This window comes from Anomalospiza imberbis, chromosome 3 (genome assembly GCF_031753505.1).
Source record: "Anomalospiza imberbis isolate Cuckoo-Finch-1a 21T00152 chromosome 3, ASM3175350v1, whole genome shotgun sequence".
NCBI classification, from domain to species: Eukaryota; Metazoa; Chordata; class Aves; order Passeriformes; family Viduidae; genus Anomalospiza; species Anomalospiza imberbis.
In genome coordinates this window covers 66,928,457-66,948,971 of record NC_089683.1, presented here as the reverse complement: position 1 = coordinate 66,948,971, position 20,515 = coordinate 66,928,457, and the positions used below count along the sequence as shown (strand labels likewise).

At 41.1% G+C, this 20,515-nt stretch overlaps 1 protein-coding gene and 2 long non-coding RNA genes across 6 annotated transcripts in view; 1 reads left to right on the top strand and 2 right to left on the bottom strand.

Moving 5' to 3' along the window:
* Positions 1-15,136, bottom strand: part of LOC137470989 (SAM and SH3 domain-containing protein 1-like) — a 531,744-nt gene extending 516,608 nt beyond the window's left edge. For all 3 annotated transcript variants that reach the window (XM_068184910.1, XM_068184915.1, XM_068184911.1), the window contains exon 1: positions 13,539-15,136. In XM_068184910.1, the coding sequence (XP_068041011.1) occupies positions 13,539-13,994 (456 nt within the window). In that variant the 5' untranslated portion in view covers positions 13,995-15,136. The remainder of the gene's footprint in view (positions 1-13,538) is intronic.
* Positions 15,037-18,374, top strand: LOC137470991 (uncharacterized). Of its 2 annotated transcripts, none has more exons than XR_010997340.1 (4): positions 15,037-15,152; positions 16,347-16,416; positions 17,548-17,634; positions 18,098-18,374. It is a non-coding gene; the product is annotated as an uncharacterized lncRNA (long non-coding RNA). The 2 variants fall into 2 exon arrangements; XR_010997339.1 differs by lacking the exon at positions 15,037-15,152 and adding an exon at positions 15,784-16,092.
* Positions 15,990-16,402, bottom strand: LOC137470992 (uncharacterized). Its single transcript, XR_010997341.1, has 2 exons — positions 16,281-16,402; positions 15,990-16,097 (listed from the first exon to the last, which is right to left on the bottom strand). It is a non-coding gene; the product is annotated as an uncharacterized lncRNA (long non-coding RNA).
* Positions 18,375-20,515: the final 2,141 nt, after the last annotated feature.

Here is a 20,515-nt window from a genome sequence, read left to right as displayed (position 1 = left end):
GCATTAGAAAAGGATAACAGCCATATGGGGGTAAACAAACCAAATTGTCAACTGCAAGGAGTTATGCACAACACCAGCAAGGCCCCGATGGGATTCAACAGCCAGAGCCCTTCAGTCCAACAAGGGAGGGGACCAACTTCAAAGAAGAACTGACCTAGCAAGTAAAAACTAAAAGAAGACTTAATGAACCATCTTTATTAGTTAAGCAGACACCTTTAGGTAGAACTTAGTAACATCCTTGGGCAGCTAAAGCTTGTCACCAGAAGAGAAGACAAAATCCTTTATTCTCCATGACCGTGGCAGATATGGCAAGAAGTAACAAGCTAAAACTGTTGCATGGAAGATTCAGGAAAAAAATATATAACAGCAAAGACAGCTTAGCTGTCAAACAATTAATAGCAAAGATTAAGATCACCAGTAATGTGACCTTTGAAAAGTTATACAACTTCTTGTCAATCACTAGTTTTAAAATCCAGCTTACAACTGAGGAAAAAAATACTTAGCAGTATGTCACCTCTACTCAAAGCTATTGGACAAGTATTTCAGTCATGAAAACTTCCAAGGATTAGTGCTACCAATTAGCTGAACAGCAGAAGGACATTTAACTCCCTGTGTAGATCACATTAGCAGAATTATTTTTACAACTCGGGCAACATCAACTTGGTCAAATCTTAAATACATTGAAAGGGAACACATGGAAAATGGCTCCTTTTTCAGGTACTTTGAAATACACATTTCCATGCAGCACTACCACTTATTTGTACAGGGGAAAAAAAGAAGCTAATATAAAACTGCAAGAAACATTCTTCAGCTGCAGGCTGTCTAAACAACATCCAGAGTTGTGATTTAAACATGAACCTCTGAAAAAAAAAATATGCTTTTCTTGTCCAATTTTTTCTTGTATTTAAAAGATGCTGACAGTATTTGGAAAGCCAGAGTTTAAATATTCTTTATACATAGTTTTGGGGACATAGAAAGAAAACATCCTTAGGGTGTTACTAGCATACCCTTTCAGGCCTTTTTTTTCCAGGCTGATGGTCTACATAAGCACAAGCAATGGGCTTACAGGTCTAAAAAATATGTGTATTTATCAGAAGAGAGAGCAGAAACCATAGATTCTGAAGAAAAAGCAAGGAAGTACATGGGCAGACAGCCAACAACTCCTCTGAACACATGACTTGAAATTAAAAAAGAACAGGAAATTAGTTACAATATTGGTAAAATTTCCACCTTTAGGAAATTTTTCACCAGACACAAAAACAAACCAATCTACCCATGTCCAAACAAATCCCACCCCTTCACCAAAGTCAGAGTGATCTCGTCCTTGGGGCATACAGCTCCAGAACAGCATGATACAAACCCACAGCGCAAAACCCCTTCTTTCCTCTGGCCAGCTTTCTTGCCGTTTCTTTACTACAGCTCATACCGCCTTTCCAAGTTTTGCTCCTCCCAGGCAGTTTAAGTCTAGTAAGGCACCAATAATTAAAATTCTTCTTCTTCTTAAATAGATTAAAAATGCTTTTGAAAGAGATATATAGCATCAGTAGATAATGGTAACACAATTATAAATTTATGCCACTTCTTAACTTCTCAATATTTTTAATGTACCAAAAAAAAAATCTCCTTCTCATTTACGACATTTTCTATTCCCTATCTTATAGGTGAAAAAAATGGAAAACCACCCAGAATTTCACCAGACCGTTTGACAGGCTGCAGCTTAAGAGCCTCTAAACTTGAAAAAGAAAAGGGGTGGGTGGCCATTGGGGGGAGGGGGGGTTTTGGTGAGAGTGAGAAAGAAGCAAATAAGCAGAAAAAAGGGTACAGATTTATTTACCAGCATTTGACTGACAACATTAGGTGTGGGGGGGATGGGCACCCACAATCTCAGCTGCTCATTCCAGGGAGAAAAGACTTCACCAGCTCATGAAAATGGCAGCTAATAAAAATATGTTTTAAAACCAATTTAAATCTAGGCAAGATTTCAACCAGAAACCATAATGGTTACATTTTTTATTTAGTACTTTGAAAGCGCAGTTGTAGCTCCTTGGAAAAACACTCAGTTCATTCCCAACAAAATCAATAGCAAAATTTCCCATCACATGATAGGAGTAATGACCACAGCCTAGAAACCTGACAAAATCTACTGTAAATATGCTTTTAATTTGAAAACCCTACTACAGAAAAGCTAACTGATAACACTTATACTCTAGAAATTTCCTCCTCTATCAAAGAGCTATTTACCCAGCAACATATAATTACATATTTTATAGGTCTCACCTTCAAGCAGCTAATAAGCAGACCACAAGAAAGTACAGCAAGACAAAAATTCAAGTCTGCAGTTTGTTCAGGTTTTAGTTTTAGGGGTTTTTGTAATGCTTTTAAATATTCACACATGCCCCTAAACCCATGTAATATTAAAGCCATAAATATTTCTATGTTAGCTTATTATTGTCCATGAGATAAACATAACCACTAATAGATAATTACTACTCAGGTACCTATCTGAAAGAGTCTAGAGAAAATTAAGGCTTTTTTTTTGTAAATGGAAACTTGGCAAGACAAACACATACTAAAACAAAGGAAAAGAGATCAAAAAGAGAAGGAGAAAAAAAAAAGGGCAGCAGAAAAAAAAAAAGCTACCAAAGAGCACGTAAGTTCTGGGAGGGGCTGTATAAAGTAGTAAGGTGCTAGTGAGAACAACCGAGTCATTCTGAAAGTCATTTTTGGGATGCCAACTCTAAACGCTTGGAGCAGAATTTAAGTACCATTATTGATTTGAAGGCAAACCAAATTTAGCACTTACCTAGAAATAACACATGCACACTTTCAATTAAACATCTATGAAATGAAAAACTATCAAGTACATAATGCATATATTCACATTGCACAAACTATCAAAAAAAAACCAACAAAAAAGGAATATTTTAAAGTTAGAATTTGCTAAGTAAAATTATCACATTGTTCTTGTCTAGTTGTATGGCAAATTCAAATTAGAGAAAGACACTTTTCCATTGCAAACATGGCAAGAGATACAAGCAGAAGGAAAGAACAATAAGCTCTTGAAACTCCTTCACTACCTTCACCTTGAATTTAATTCATATTCATTGTAAGTACAAAGCTACTATTTATTTGAGAAGATGACACTAATTTCCTTGTCCCTGTAGGAAGAAATACACTCAGCACAAAGGAATTTCTGCCTTATTTTCCAGAATGAGAGCAATAATATTAACTATATACATCAATTTCAACCACTGAGAGGTCTAGAAAACAAGTTCTATAAAAAACTAGACAAAACCATGCTTCTTCCAAACCCATCACACACATCTAGAGGAAGGATATATGCACAGCAATAGCTTATTTCCTGATAGACACCATAGGAATTGTCTTAACGAATCCAGTGGTTGCATAAGTAGTTCTTTTTAACATACATAAGTTAAGAATATAAATTCTCTTTTAAGTGTGCTTCCAGGTCTATGATGAAATAATTCATTAGGGCAACACCTCAGTGCTTTACAACTTCTCAGAGAGGTGAATTTATACCTGCTACTGAAGACTCATAGGAAAGCCACCCAATTTCATAAGTGACACAATGCTTTATAAAAAGCACAATACCCAAACCAGTACATACTTTTTACAGTATCAGCATAAAACAACCTCCACAAGAGATTCAGACCATCTCTTATTATGATAATCCCTGCTTTCAATGACATGCATAAAACTTACCTATGACAAGACTCACTGCAGACAGAACTCCCTTGAAAAAACACCCCCATGTGGCTCAAGGTTATGCAGTGCTACTCATATTTATAGAGGTAAATGAGCACTGAGACCACCAGCCTGGGAGCACTTAGGAGCAAGCCTGGCTCAGCTGATTCCCATTGCTGCCTGATAGCAAATAAGCTCCCTTCCTTTCCCTTGATGGCACATACATGCCTTTCTATCAAAGAGAACAAAAACATTTTCTGGGGAACTATTGCATCAGGACCCAAAACACTACCGAAAAGAGAATTTTTCAGCATTGCTCTGAACTAGAAGTTTTTAGACCACAAGCCTGAGAAATATTGAAGAATTTTACCTGAACCTTTGCTAGGGATACAAATGTTACTTCATGAAGAGATATAAAATGAGCAGCTGGAGGGTTTGTTTGGTTTTGACATTACTGGCAATGACATATACACATTTTATCACTTCTAATCATTGGCTCTATGAAGTATGTCCCTACTGTGTGTAATTTTTAGAACTGGACAGAAACCAGCTAGAGGTATTCTTGTCAAACTTCCTCTTGCTCCATCCTACTCTACAAACTACAGAGCATTATTTTTAACACTGTGCAAATACTAAGTGCATGTGAAAATGCTCTCTCTGAAACACCCTCTTGGCAACATTTTATTAAGAAGTATCACAGGAAAGTCAATACGTTTTCTTCACATGAAAACAACAGGTTAAATCAAAATTACTCTTGTTTTAGTCCCTTTTCCTTATTTTGTGTTTTTTCCTCTTTTAAGTGTTAATACCTTAAAAGGAACAAATCTTCTTGGTTAGCAACTTCAATTTTCACCATTAGTTTCCACAGGTTAGTGTGTTAAAATGAGATCTCCTTCTGATGTTTGGTATGATATGAGAAAGAATGCAGACTCAGGCTGAAATAGCCATTTGCCCTTATATTTAGGTTGAAATTTTTACCTTAGGAACTAGCACATGAAGACCTATGATAGTCTTGATGATTCTTTATTCTGGTACTTTTAACTCCCTAATTGCAGAAAAACCTCTACTAAACTAATAGCTGGATATTTAGAGGAAAGCTTAACTACAAGGTAAACAAGAGGTCAGAGATGCATTTGTATAAAAATTCTTAATGCAGTACAATACAAGCAGTTATAAGTAGAAAATGTTTAAATGAAAGCTCAAGAAAAACATTTTGGCAAACAAAAAAAAAAAAACAGGACAAGAATTCAGAGGTGCTGCAATTAGAAGCAATTATTATGATCATACTATTAGAACTAGAAAACGATGCAAAAAGAAAAGCCTTTCAAATTTTTTGCATTGAAGGCATTTTGTATTGAGGTTACAACTTATTTCTTTAAGAATACATTGAGTCCTGCTTCAAAAAGACCAAATCATATAGCAGTTCAAAAGCTATTATACATCCTCCTTTTCCTAGATCAATCCCTTTTTTCTGCCACAAAACTGGGGCTGGAGGGACTTTGGATGACTGCTGCTTGTGGCAGTTTTAAGACTGACTTTTTAACATCAAAGTTTAGACTTTCGTTTCATGAGAACAATCTGGGTTCAGCCACCTGTGTAAGTCAGTGGGAAATCAGCTGGGGACACTGAGCAGAATGGGCAGAGAAGTGATTGCCCCACTCTCCTGAGTGGGAAAGTTTCTCTTCTCATTAAAACAAAGGGGAAGAGAGAGATGGATCTAAATAATAGCCTGAGACACAGGGCAGCAGGAGAAGGAGATGGAATGAAACTCATACAGCATGTAGATTAGGAGAAAAAAATGTTAGGGAGACCAAAGGCAAAAGATGTATATTCTTGGGTGGGAAAGAGATTGTTTTTAGGGAAGAAGATAGTGTATCTTGAGGCAGACTTTGGGGAGATAATTTAGGAGAAGTCAGGGAATGTGTAGCTCCAGGATACACAGAAGGCTCAGGGACAGCCGGGCTGGGAAATGTGGAGCCCAAAGGACAGGAGCTTGCTAGTGTAGAGGTTCCACTTCCAGCATCTCTACCCACAAACTAAGGGCACTGATGCAAAAATGGCACACACTCCTAGTTTTGTCTGGAGGTTGTTTTGTTTTTTCCTCTATGGAATATACTTACTAAGTTTTTGATTTATACTGGCTTTTGGCCTTCTTCACAGCATGAATAGCCTAGTTCCAGATCTCAGCCACTGAAGTTCTCAATGCCTTTTTCTCCTAATATAAATATTTCCTTCTGTGCATGTGAAAGCATGGCCAAGTGGCCATTTAACTAACTCTGGGAAAAAAAAAAAAACAGTACAAGCTTTCCTTAGCCCCTGACTGAAAGGCAAGGGTTATTTTCCCAGCCTTTTAGCTCTTTTCTTAACCAGGCCTAGTTTACTGTGTATTTTTGAGGCACAGACATCAGAACCAGACTTAATTTCCCCAAAAGATTGACATCATATGCAGTGATAACACCACATGCCTGCATCAGGGTGTGTTTCCTCAAAACCAATGCAATTATTCTGGGAAAAAAATCCAAATGTGTAGAAGACATACATTTGTACCTGCCTATAAGTTTTATTATTGCTAATTCTTCCTGATTTTACAGCTGAGAGGACAGCTGTAAACAATTATCTTAGCTCCAACCAATACACATTAGTGGAGATTTCAGAGAATATTTATCAAACATTTATTCTAGCACAGACCCATAAGATCTGTGTTCAAAAGTCTGCCTCACTACTATTTGAGCTGTTAATGATGATACTTAAAGCTCTGCAAAGTTCTGATTTTTTTTTCCATGCTACTGTTGTATTTACCATTCTAAATTCATGTCATCCTGTTCTTATCCACCACCACAATTACAGCCTGTAAGGGTATGTTTGTTAGGTGATATAAATTTGAACACCTCCCTCAAAAAGCAGCATCAAATGAAATCCCTGGCAAAACCCCCACTGACTTCACTGGGAATGAGACCAACTGGAAGAACAGGGCTCCCGTGAGAGGCATGAATCACTGTCATTCCCATGGTGCTGAGTTTGTGAGAATGAAGATGAGATACACTTTGAAGGCCCTTCTACTTGTGTTTCACGTGACACACCACTTCTTTTTGTTTTGCAAAATCATAAGAAAAGTTTTTTTACTATATCTGCAAGTTACAAACTGAAGAGGCTGGATGAGTCACTGGAGACAGCTTTGAGCCGGCTTGGCTCGCAGACTGCCAGTGTCATGGAAGGTTCACCCGAATCTCCCCTTCCTGCTGCACAGCCATTCCCAAAATAACGTGGCAGTGCTAAACATAGCCATGTTGTGCTCTTTTAATAAAAGACAATTCCTGCAGGGTGCACAAGCCACCACATTTGTCAAGATAAGCACATCAATATGAGATGTCATATTAGCCTAGACAAAGAGATTGAACAGATAGCTTTGTCAAACACCAAGCAGAGGGGCTCATTCAAACTGACAAAGCAAGAAATTCAAACATTGAAAATACATTCTAGTATTAACACATTCCATCCTTTTCTGCTGTAGAAGAGTTTCAAACCAGTAAGCGAGTTCCTGCAAGTAATATAATAAATTTATTCCTAATCTAAAATAATGGAATTCCTGTCAATTCAAACCTCTCTGCTGCACTTTTCAAAAACTCTGTAATGGCTGTCAGTATGTTTCAGGCTATGTATGGATCTATACACCATAGTGGATAGGGACCCTCCAGAATGACATATGCACACAGGGTAGAACTAACACGGAAAATTAACAAGCATAACTAATTGCCATGCAGCCAGGCCATCAGTTATTCCTTGATCACTTTTCTGTTACTTACACGTAAGGAAATTTACTCTTAATCCTAAGGCAATAGACAAAGACACTGCAGCATTGGGTCCCAGTGCCTCATCTAAAATCCGTCATGACTTTAAACAACTTATTCAATTCCATGTCAGAAATCAGGGACACAGCTGCCCATATTATGGAATATATGAGATATTCATAGTGGTCATATGGAAAACTAGAAACACGGCTCACAAGATTACTTCTTTGGTGAGAAATTACCTTGGTTTTTTTTTTTTTTTTTGTATTCCACATGTGTAGTTGTGTGTATCTACAGCCTACATATGGCAGAGGCAGAAGCTATGGGGGTAGGGTTATCAACATAAATATTTTCCTTAAAATGCATTTATGTTTCAGAAAGACATGATCACCAAACTTACTTAAAACAAGACAGTTATCAGTGTGTGGAAGTGAAACTGGTAGACAGACTTTTGTCACACTGCTGGTGGTGTTCCTCTTGAGGTGCAGTATTTACACAAAACCCCACAGTAGGTGGGAAAAATCAGTTCAGCTTTGCACTACAGAACTCTGAATCAAGTCCTTTGGGGGGAGGAAAAAGCCCTCAAGGAACTACCAGAGGCTAGGCATTTCTCTTTTGCCAGGAACCTTTAAGTTTAGTTTTTCCTTCAAACTTAGAGCCTTGTGGAGGATGTAGGAAGGATTCCCCTTGCAGGGCAGCTACTCAGTCCCACACAGTTCCTCTGCCAGCCCACACCAAGATCAGAGCTCAGAAATTACTCTTAACACAATCGTGGAAAGGGGGCAAGAAATCCGCGGAGTTGACACTATCCTCTATCAGGATGCCACCTGTAATGTACCTGAGTGAGATCTTCCTTCTCTCTTAACTGAAAAATAATGAAATCTATGAAGATTTGCATTCAACATTTCCAGAAGAGATTGAATACACTTTAAAATATTCATGAACAATTCAAATGCAAATACAATATAGTATTGTATTGTTCACATTCTGCAGCATTTTGCTTTAATGGGCTGATTGGAAGATCTTTTCCAGTTTGTTTTTGTGAGTTTAATAAACTGGGACTTTGAAACAGCTGCCAAATATATGAGGTGCTACGTTTTCTTTAAAAGAAAACGGAGTTGTGAAGTCAAAGGTAAATTCAATGGTATCTTATATAAAATACCTTTTCACTTCCTTAACATTGCCTGTAGCTTTGCTAATTTATTGCCATGAAAATATTGTTACTACTTAATGCACCAGTACTTCTGTCAATAGGCAGCTTTCCCCAAGGCATATTTGAGAACGCTCTGCTAATCAGAGTTGATGCAGTTATTCTAAAGCAGCCAGGTCTTTAGAAAAAGGTTCATGTTTAATTCCAGTACAGGTGAGTGTTACCATTTCTACAAAGCACAATATTTTAAGCACAGTTTTTAATTTGCTGAATTCACTTCTGTCTGTATCTGCCCCAGCTTGAACCAGTGTATTTCAAAGCAGTATTGCTGGCTTCTTTACCTCTGACAACTTATGTGAAATATTCCTCATTTTGTAGTGGCAAGGATTAAACAAAGACTTAATCAGAACCACAAATCTGTGCTATATTATCAGCACATAACTTAAAAAGAATGTGTTTGGGTGTTTAAGCAGATACTCACTTGGATCTGACATTTTATTTTTCTACATCTGCTTGAACTCTTGAGATTATGATCTCATGCATCTGAATTTTTAGTGTTTGTTTTCCAAGCATGCTGATAATCATGAAAAGCACAGTGAGTGACGATGAGGTCATGTACATGTACATATGTCACACTACAGTTTTATTCTCTCTAATAAATATTGAAATATCCATGACTATAACTTTACTGAGGCTAAGCAAGTAATCTTAATTGGTGTGGGAGATTTAATGCATGTATATTTTTAATGTACTTGCAATTCTATGCAGATGAAAAACTGAATAAAGTTCTTCAAGAAATAGGTCAGGCCATTTATTTCAATTAGAAATAATAATTAAATTACAGTAAACTATTAAATGTCACTTAATCTATATTCAAGATAAATAGAGTACTAAATTTCTCTTGGCATGTTCCACAACAAGGTATCCTACTTGTCTTTTTATTTACAAAAATTGAATGCTCCTCTGCTGTCTTTTCCACAGTGACATTTACTCCTTCTGCTCTCTCTTCCACGGTGACTTTACTCCTTCTCAAACCCAGCATGGACATTATTCATTTTGGAATAAGCCCACCAAAGAAAGAAGTGGTTTTGTGTGGAGTTAATGGCTATACTTCTCAGATCTCGTTGGTTCAGATCAGTGCTGTGTTTTCCTACATTCATCTTCACTGTAATGCAGGGGGTCTGCTCATTTTGGTTTCCTTCTGCCATCAATTCATTTCCCAAAACTTCTAGGGGCAAAAGACTGCTAAAAGTCTTTCTACATTGCACATAATTCACTTCTTAATTAACGACAGAATTATAATATAACCATCAAAGATAATTTCTTTGAGCAGATAATTGTTTCAAGGTGACTAGAAGATTCACTTGGCCATGGGCTCTTGTTTAAAGGGCATTAAATCGCATCACCTCCACAAGAAGTTTCTTAAACATATGAGACTCCTAAGGCTACCAGCCAGCAATAGCAAGCTTGGTGAAAAAACTAAAACATAAAGTTTTGAGTACTATGGAGCATTACCAACATGGAACAAAATCTGACTCCTTTTGGTTCTCCTCAGTTACAGTTATGTTCCTTGGTTTACCTGAAATACACACAGGATACAATATAGGAGGTGAGGCCTCATTCAAATTCTCCATGGAAATAATCAAGATGGCTTATGATAATTCTGTCTGAAGTCACCCACACACATGGCTTCAATTCCAAGTCTGCACGTCTTTTAAGGGATTTATATTAAGCTCCGCTAAGTAGCTGTTAGCCATTTCTGCTGACTGCAATCAAAGTTAAACTAAATTTTACCATAGCAATAGATTTCTATTCTGCCCCCTCTGTTGTTCCACCTTTCATCTGAAACTACAGCAAAAAGGAATGACAGCAAAAAGATGCTTTTAACATCTCCACAGCCACATACAATATTAATTTTTGATCTTTTGACACGTTTACAGCTCAGCCAGCTAGCAAAAGACTCTGAAGAAGCCACAGGAGCAACACTTCCAGTTTTCAGGGACGTTTTAAAATAAAACACCAAATCTTGCTTGAGAACTTCTTAAATGAGTCCAAGAAGTACTCCTCAGGAAGCAAGTGAAATGCACATACATATGTGCACATACACACACATACACATCAGAAGGCTCCTCCTTTTATAGATACTAATTTCCATGCATAGATATTAAGAAGAAAAGATGGCATCCTCCATGTAAGCCATGGAAGTGGAAGGCTAGTATGCAGCTCAGCATAACCAGAAATGCAAATAGATATTGAATAGGTCAGCGGTCTAGTGCCTCACTCCAGAATGTCCACATGACAAGGATGAGTGGTAAATGTATACAAAAAAAAAATGACATAAACTTCAAGTTGATTATTCAGTCCTGTGCGCTGCAGAAAATACTTTCAATTTCTTTTGACATGCAGAAGCCTGTATATTCTACATATGCTGTATATTCTATATAAAACTCTAATGCTTAAATTATACCCACAATTTTCTAAAGTTTGGCTTTGTTGGCTTTTTTAGGTTTTCTTGGGTTTTTTTTTTTTAAGAGACGCTGCTATAATATGGCTCTTTCCCAGATGCAAAAATACAGTATTTCATCTTTCTGGCTTTAAACAACATCCAATGAATAATGCACAGTGACGTGATCTTTTGCTATTCACTTTAAGCCATTTTGGAGATAGATTGCTACAGTGGGTGGCATTCAGAATAATGCATGTTGAGCAACACATACTCAAATCTTGCCAGCTTTATGTTTTCTTAAAACATGCTACAATGTGAAGTGAGAAAAGATTTTTCTGTTACTGTAAAAAATGATGTTATATGCATTTATTATCCAAAATAAATACGTTGACACTACAGCCTGAAATAAAACTAGGAAAGTAAACTTTGTTTCTCTTCAAAATATTACATTTAGATTTTAAAAAATTAAAGCTGAGTGACGCTTTCTGTGTAAGTCAAGCTTGTCCTGACAGTTAATCTGCATTATCAGACCCATCAAATTAAAATAAAGTGAGCTAAAGAAGAAATCAATGCCAAAGATTTGAATTGCCTTGATGTCATATGCTGGCATCTTATAAATTTTACAATTCCCATGGAAAAGTATCATAGAATCATTTAAGTTGGAAAAGACCTTTAAGTCCACTGAGTCCATCCGTTACCCTGCACTGCCAAGTCTGCCACCAAACCAATGTCCCAAAGTACCACTTCTACACAACTTTAAAATACCACAGAGAGAAGGCAGAGGATCCACTTGGAAAGAATGAATTGGTAACTAAGAACACACACAAAGTCAAATGAAAGAAATGAAACATAGCTAGGGAGGTGGTAATGTGGTGCAGCTACACTGACAAGCCACAACTTCCATGGAATTTCTTTTATATCAGACATATAATGGTAATTTTAATCTAATCATGTGTTACTCCAAACCATGGGGGGAAAAGAATCTCTACAAATTGATACAGTAACTTTTGGAAGATGCTGTACTTAGACTATATGTTTGTAAGTGTTAAATTTGACATAATGTCTCTTACCATGTCCTCAGCCAGAAGCTCAGGAAAAGGGAACAAATAAATATCCCAGACCAGATAACTGTGCTGTACTTAAGAAGTGACTATGGGCCTCTGTCACTGAGGTGTTAAAAAACTGGAATACTGAAATTTGCAGTTTATTACCTGCACCTTCACAATGTTAACCAAGTTGAATTTTACCCATTACCCTCACAGCCCAGCCATGTCCGTGACAGCAGATAATATGTTCTCAATTTTAAATCCTCAAATTTCTGTAAACCCAGACTTGCAGCCATCCCCATCACCTTGCTTCCTTACATTAGTAAGCATTTCAGAGAGAAAAAGTACTCACAAGTTGAAGGTCAACATCAACTGCTCAGTCTTTCTGAAAAATGAGACTTCAAATCATTGAAGAAAATATAGGCAACTTGGGTCATCAAACTACTCTGAAGCACTTCATCCTGAACTCTTAAACCCCCATGCATTATAATACCTTAGTTTCTTTCACAAATAATTTTCTTCTCCATGGTATTATTCATTTTATCTATTGTTTTACTTATTCTGCATATTACATTTTCAGCAGGAAACCTACCAAAAATTTCAGACAAAACAATTTCAAACTTCCAAAATTGAAGAATCTTACATTATAACCTTTTCAAAAGATTAGAATTATGTAAACATTGAGGCTTCATCAGACTGGAATGGACTCTACTGAGATGTACCCTTTTCTGGTCTTTCAGCAGACTGTGCATCCTGGAGACTGACTGACCTGTGCTGGAGCCTGATGAATAGTTTTGACATTCACCAGTCACTACCATATTCCAGCAAATAAATCCAGGCAACAGTTGGATTCAGCTGCTGGAGTTCTTCCTCCAGCCAGATGACCACTTATTTCAGGAGCCATTTCACCAACAGAAACTGACTAAAACACGACCACTAGCAAAAGATGAGAGAAGCCATCCCTCTTGAACACAATGGAAAAGTTTCACAGAAAAGACAAAGAAATGTGCAAACTATTAAGACCATCCTGTCAATTTTCACTTTCCCACCTCAAACTAAACCACACTACAAGAAACAGTTAATGAAAAAAAAAAAAAAAAAAAAAAAAAAAAGGGAGGCAAAACCAAAACACAGAACCATGCCATACAACCAGTGCCAAAAAGTGCTGGTGGATCTGACCTTTGTTGGCCCCACTACTCTTCCCACCTTGCTGATGCTCAATCCCTACCATATGCCCCTCCAAAATGCCACTGGCTCAACTGGAGAAACTTAGCACCGGTACATGGCAGAGGCGGAACCAGGCTGCGCTGGACCCCCCATCTCCAGCCCAGCCGCCCCGCTACTCCTCCACACCCGACAGCCACAGCTCCTCCTGGGGTGGCGGCCGGCGGGGACCCTCTTACCTTGTTGGAGTAGGGCGGTTTACTCAGGTTGATGCCGTCGCGGATGAGCTTGTCCCGGATCATGATCTTCAGCTTCAGCCTGGGGTACGCGACCAGCCCCCCGCCACCGGCCGCCCCCCGCCGCCCGCCGGGCCGGGCCCTGGGGGCCGCCCCCCGCCGCGGCTCCTCCGGCCCCCCCGCCCGGCGGGGGCAGCGCCCGGCGGGGGCGGGGGGCGGCGGCGGCGGCTCCAGGGTGAAGTAGAGCCCCGCCGCCCTCTCGTCCGCCTCCTTCAGCCGCCGCACGGCGTCGTGGATTCGGCGCCGGTGGTGGGGCACGGCCACGCCGATGGCATCCAGGTCCGGGTCGCCGATCTGCTTGCAGACCTCCAGGTCGTCGTAGCCATTATCGACGAAGGACTCTGCGTACTGGGGGAGCTGCAGGGTCTTCAGCCACTCGTAGACTATGTTGGTGCACATGCTGGCTCCAAAATAATAACGATTGCAACTTTCAGCACTGAAGCCAGCCTCCCCCTTTCCACTTCTCGCCAAAGGACATAAAGCCACAAAAACTGTGATGCAAGTAAGAGGTCTCAAAATCAAGGTCAAGAAAACATCCACCAGGAAAAGAAAAAAAAAAAAAAAAATCCTTAAAGCAGATCAGTAGGGCACAGCAAGCACTGCTGACCGAACCCCTCCTGCTTATTCCTCCTCTTGTACCAAGTACAGCCGCTTTCTGCCACCGGAGGAGGGAGGCTCGGACTGGAGAGTAGCAAAATATAAGGGTGCATCCCCTAAAATCCCAGGTCGCTGCTGCACAACATCCACCCACTTTCTCTGGAAGTAATTCGCAGTCGCTGGTTTTTTTTTTTCCTTCTTCCTTCCAGTGTTAGTTTCTGTTTCTGCTTCTGTCTCACCTTCCTGCGCTCTGTCGTATGATGAATCTGTTTACTGTAAGTAGCTGCTTTGGTACACGACGGTGTCGGGGGAGAGCCGAGCGCAGGATCCCGCACCCTCGCCCAGCGTGTGCAGGGGTGCCGGTGTGCAGTGCCCTCCTCTCCCGTGCCTCTCCCAGCAGCGGGCGCACACGGCGGCTTTTGCTTTCCTTTCAAACGGCTCTTTTCGGATTAGGAGCAAAACAGAGGGAAGGAAAAAAAAAAATCCCACTCACTTTTCCGAGTTACTTTCCCAGTTTCCCTTCATCCCCGTAATGCTGGTTAAATGCGCTTCGCTGGCAGTGCGAACAGAAACTGCTTTCCAGCCCCACTTTCTCCGCGCTGATGCCGGCGGTGCCTGCCCGCCCCAGCGGGGCACGCAGCCCTACGCCCGGCCCGCGCAACTTTCCTCACGTCCCCCTATCTCTGCTGGCGCTCCCGCCGCTGTCCGCAGCCGCCCTGGGGAGGAGGCGGCGGCGGCGGGGCCGCGCGGGCGGCCGGCGCTTCGTGCATCCTCCGGCGGCGGCGGATGAGCCGATCTGCGGCAGGTCACCGGCGCTGCCCTCGCCTTCCCCGGATGCCGCCGGAGCTCTCCCTTCCCGGCCACCGGTACCCGGAGCGGTGCTCCCCACCCGGGTCCTCCCTCTCCTCTACCCCGGAGGCGCCTGATGCGCCGCCCGCAGATCTCCTCCGGCTCCTCCCGGTGCTGCTGCTCCCCGCTCCTCCTCCGCGCCCGCCACCCCGCTGCCAGCCCCCTGCCCCGGCTCTCGCTCAGGCCTCTCCAACTTTCCCTGCCGGCAGCCCGCGGTCTCTGCCGCCGGCCGCTCGCCTGCCAGCCCGACCCGCCGGGGGCGCGGGGAGGCGGCGTGCAGCCGGCCCGGGGGGTAAGGCAGCCTGTCAGGGCAGCGGCTCGGGGCTGCCACCGCTTCGAAGGGCTCTCCGCTGGGCTTGCTGTCCCCGTTTTCCCCGCGGCAAGGGAACGCCGAGGGGGCACGGCCCGGGGAGCTGCCCCCAGCGCCCTTGGGACAGCCGGACCGACGGCGGCGTCGACGGGGGCAGCGAGCCCTTCGCGGTGGAAGGGGAACCCTTCGTGGGGCGCAGGGCGGCGCTGCCCCGGCAAGCGGCGCGGGCAGGCGGGAGGCGCCGGCCCCGCTCCCCCCGCGCCGCCGGGGCCGCCCGGGGCCGCTGAGGCGCCGCGCGCTGCGCACGAACGCCGGGCTCGCAGCGCCCCCGCGGGGCCGCCGCGGGAAGCGCCGCCGGCCCGGCCCGGCCCGGCCCCGCCGCCGGCCCCGGCCCCCCTCGCCAACCTCCAGGGGCCGAGGCGGGGACCCCCTGCCATTTCCACTTTAAACTGCTTGAAACTTGTTTTCCTGTGAAGATCGCTCCTCATGCCGGCTGGGGGGAGCTGGGGACAGGCGGTGGGGCACCCACCAGCCTCCTGCAGCAGAGGTGCCAGAGGAGGGGCACCCTCCTCCACTTTTGTAATTAGGCGGGGGGCGGTTTTCGTACAGGGTTTGCTGGAGGACTTTTTTGAGCAGAGTTAGGCGCACATTTGTCCTCAGGCTTCATGTAGCTCGCCACAGGATTGCGCAGCACACAGGCGTTCTCACAGAAAGCATTGCACTGCAAGGTGTCTTGGAAAGGTTAGCTACTTACCAGCGCTTAAAATGCAGCCTCTGGCTATAAAGCCTAGGAATCACCGGTTCATCTGCTAAGGAAGGAGAAAAGGAGGAAGAGCATTTTAATTCTTTTAAAATCTCCTTCTATCCTCTTTTTTCCTTTTTTTTTTTTTTTCTTTTTTCCCCTGACTCATATTTTCCTTCCAAACCACATCGTATGTCAAACTATCTTCTCAGCCCAGAGACAGATTGATGCAGCAATTATCTTCTCTTCACAGACCTTGTGAAAGACTGACAGCACCAGCAAAACTAGCCAGGAGGTGCTGTGATCTGGGGCTGCAGCTGATGGTATGAGAGGCAGGAAAAACTGACTGATGCAGGCCCTATGCATGGGTCTTATTGACAATACATACTGAATTATATCATTTTTATGCGTGCATTTTGGAAGGGTCTTGAAAGGCTTTTAAGATATTGCATATGTTACGATGCGGATGTGCTTAGTGAAAGGGTAAGACCCTTCCGATGGGGTGGCAGGAGGAGAAGTGGTGCATTCCCATGGGACTGTGGAGGCTGGCAACATTGTGAACCTCTGGTTGTTTCACACTGATTTTGGTTTCACAAAATTAAGTCACCTGCTAGCAAATACAGTAAAGTTTTATAGGACTTTGAGACACATAAATAAGCAACAATTAAAAAAAAGGAAAAACAATCAGAAGTCCAGGAAACAAAAGACTGGTCTACCTCACCTCAAATCCACAGAGAAATCTGGAGCAAGTCTTTGTGAGGACTTACATGAAATTTGGGTGGGTAGTTAGAAGGAATGTTCCTCAGGGTTGATCATTGTCACTGATGCTCCCATTGCCAAGGTGGAATACATACTCAGGGAGTTCCCAGAAAACACCAAATATGGGGGAGGGTAGTCAATATGTTGGGAAGGTAATTCAAGAGTAAAGAAAGAAGCAGGTCAAAAAGTGGCAGAGCAGAAAATGGAGGCATGTTTTGATTGGTAACAGCAAACTCAGTTTGAAAAACTCCTTTATATGCTTTAAACAACTTAGGGTTGTTTATTTTTTCTACATTCAAGATTTATTTGATTTTTGACACATTAAGGAAGAAGCAGGGCATTTGCTCTGGATACCTGACTACTGTTCAGTGTTTTGAGTCATGCACTCACATATTTGATGATCGAAAAAAAAACTGGACAAGAGCACAAACACTTAGAACTGAGTACTCACATATGAATATCCATTCATAGGATGAATGAATATCATTCATCTGATATTCATCTGTTCTATCTGAACACCATCACAAATATCCATCAAGATATTTGTGAAGATGTTCAGGTAACTCAGATGCACACACAGAATGAGTACCCCATGATTATGTTGCAAAGAATAACGTGCAATGAATGAGTGGAAGCTAATATTTCTATGCTTTTTTTAAAAAAGAATAGAACCAGACTCTACACTATTTCTCTAGGGTTTCCACTAAGACACAAGCTGAATAATTCACTAGAACTCCTCATACACAGTGGCAAATGTTTGCAGAACCAGGCTATTAGTTCAGGTAAACAGAGCTATTTATACTTGTGTGTAAAATGTTGCAATTATTTGACTACGATTTATACATTGGCAAAGAGTCCAGAAGAAAATAACAATGACTGTGAGAGAAGGTTTGAATGTATCCAATATCTTACCTGAACTGTTAATCCTAAAAAACAGATAGCAACATAACTCAGCATCTAAAGGAAGATTTGGCCATGTAAACTCTGCAGAGAAATAAACTTAGAACTTCAAAAACTGGTATACGTCATGTCAATTCCCACAGCTGTACTAACTCTAATGGAAAGTACTATCTATTAAGTGTTCTGGAGATTGACTTTTCTTCATTAAAAAATCAGATGGCCATTACTTAAAGTACTCTTTCATAGAAGATTAGGAAAATTTAGTTTGGAAAGGAACCCTGGGAGTCACCCAGTCCCATACCCCACTCAGAGCAGACATAATTGCAAACTCCGATCAGGTTGCAGACAGGTTTGCCCCATTGACTTCTGAAAATCCACAGGCATGGAGGTTCCCCAGTCTTTCTGGGTGGTCTCTTCCAGCACTGACCTACTCTCACCATGAAGAATTTCTTCCTCTTCTCTGGTCAAAGCAATTGTGACCTTTGTCTCATGTCCTTTTGCTGAGTATTTCTAAGAATGGTTTAGCTCTGTCTTCTCCATGGCTCTCCCCACAGGCAGTGAAAGACTGCAGTGTGATTCCCTTTGCCTTTTCACCTGTAGGATAAACAAACCAAGTTCTCCTTGCCGCTTCTCATATTTTGTCAGCAGACAAAAACTTGAAAACATGTTTGTGAGTTATGTAAATAAAAGTTTTATCACAGAAAAGACAAACAAAAAAAAAGAAGACTAATGAGACCATTGCAATCAGGAATTTATATGCAATTTAAATGTAAAAATAGAACTGTTTACAAAACAGATTTATCACTTAGAATATTATATAAACAAAGATATGTTTTAATTATAAAGGAAACTTTAAAATATACAAAAACATGACCCCACTCTAAATTTACTCACTATGTTTGTAATAACCTAATGCTCGCTGAGACTATACAACAGGGAATGTGAAAAAATCTAGCTGATGAAATATCCATTTTTCTTTGTTGTGCATATAAAATGAATTTGGATTTGAGAGTGCATTTGAAACAGAACAATTACTCTATTTACTGTGATTCTCCTTTCTGTAAAAATTGACAGGCATTAATTTCAGTTCTCTTTTTAATGAGATAGATTTCATCAGAACAAGTTTTGTAACAAGAATTCAGTCTAAAAATTATCCTCTTTTTTCTTAGTAACAGAAAGAAAATGTATAACAGCCCAACTTCTTCCACAAACTAGCAAATTCTCCATTAACCAGTCAACTTCCAACACTTTATTTTTGTTGTCACAGTCCATGAGAAGATAAATGGGCTTGCACAAATTTTGCCTTCTTTGCCTTTTATAATAAAGACTCTATCCTGCAAGAAAACAAAATTATCCTAAACCAAAACAAAAATTTTGTGACTATTTTACCAGCTCCTGACAGACGCCTATTTTCATAAAGCAATGGTTCCCTATAATAATTCAGGGTAGGTTTGTCTTTACAAACATAAACCACTGACCAGCTCTCACTGCTACTAGCTTTGAGCCAGAAGGTAGTGCTGATATGTTGAATTTTACCCGAACTCAAAACATTTTACTTCATACTAAATGCTCTTTAAGTGAACTGTTTATTGTAGATAAATATAAGAAGAAATCCTAAATTATTACTAATAGTTGCATTTTACTACTCCATAAGTTGTGGAAATCCCTACAAATACCAGCTGATTATCAGTAATTAATAAATATTTACACCTTCACAATTTATAATCTAGTACTTCCATGTGATACTGTCTGGAAATCATAATGAAGAAAAAGCTTAAAGCTTTGCTCTCTTGGTCATTTATTTCTGTTTCTTTTTTTCTATTAAGTTCTACTTACTCTTCTTCATCAAGAAGAACTTCTTCATAAGACACATTCATGAATCATGAAACAAAAATCTTTATGAGGTTTTAAAGCTGGATTTTTTTTCCCAGTGAGAAATTTAATTTAAAGCATTGGCTAATGCCTAACAAGATTGAACTCACAGACAGTATAGTCACATGCCTTAAACAAATATGTAGTGAAAATCCACAAACATCAAGCACCTGGTTTCCAGGAAACCAAAGGGAAGAAAAGGATTTAATAAAATGGGCAAAAATGAGTCAATCATTTCTAACTAGCCTGTGCAACTTGTTCTAATACTTGTGGCACTAGCTGTGATTACCAGCTGTAATTCCTGTGGAAGAGAGAGCATCTGCCAGGGAAGGGGAGAACCCCTCAACCCTCCAGAAATTATCCTCTCCTTTCCAAAAGGGTCTTCTGGTGTCCTAAGACCTCAAGGTAGCATCCTGGCCCTGGTGGATGCCAGGGAAAGACCCCTGCCATTCACTTTAGACCAGCTGAGCCTTCTGTGTGCTCCTAGAGCAGTGTCACCCAGTCATCCTACAGAGCTTCATCAAAGCTGCCCTATGACAGACAGCTCCTAGTTTGTCCCATATTTGTTTTTACTCTGGCTCTCTTCAGCAACATATACACAAAGGCCCAGATTTAGAAAGCTTTTAGGGGAAGATAGAAAGAAAATAATGAGATTTTCAAAATTACTCAAAAACCAGACTCTCTTAAGTAAGTATGCATTACAACTGTGCCCTTAAACTTCTTCCTGTTAGGTACATTTCTGACAGTAGAGACTGGCTGTTTCTATTACCCACTGACATGTGTTCAGGTTCCCTTATTCCATGGGCTCTTTCTCCAAGTGCTCCATTCTTCCATCCTCCCTCTATATCTATTATCCACAGCAATTTTCTGCAGTTCTCTCTGCCCCATGGA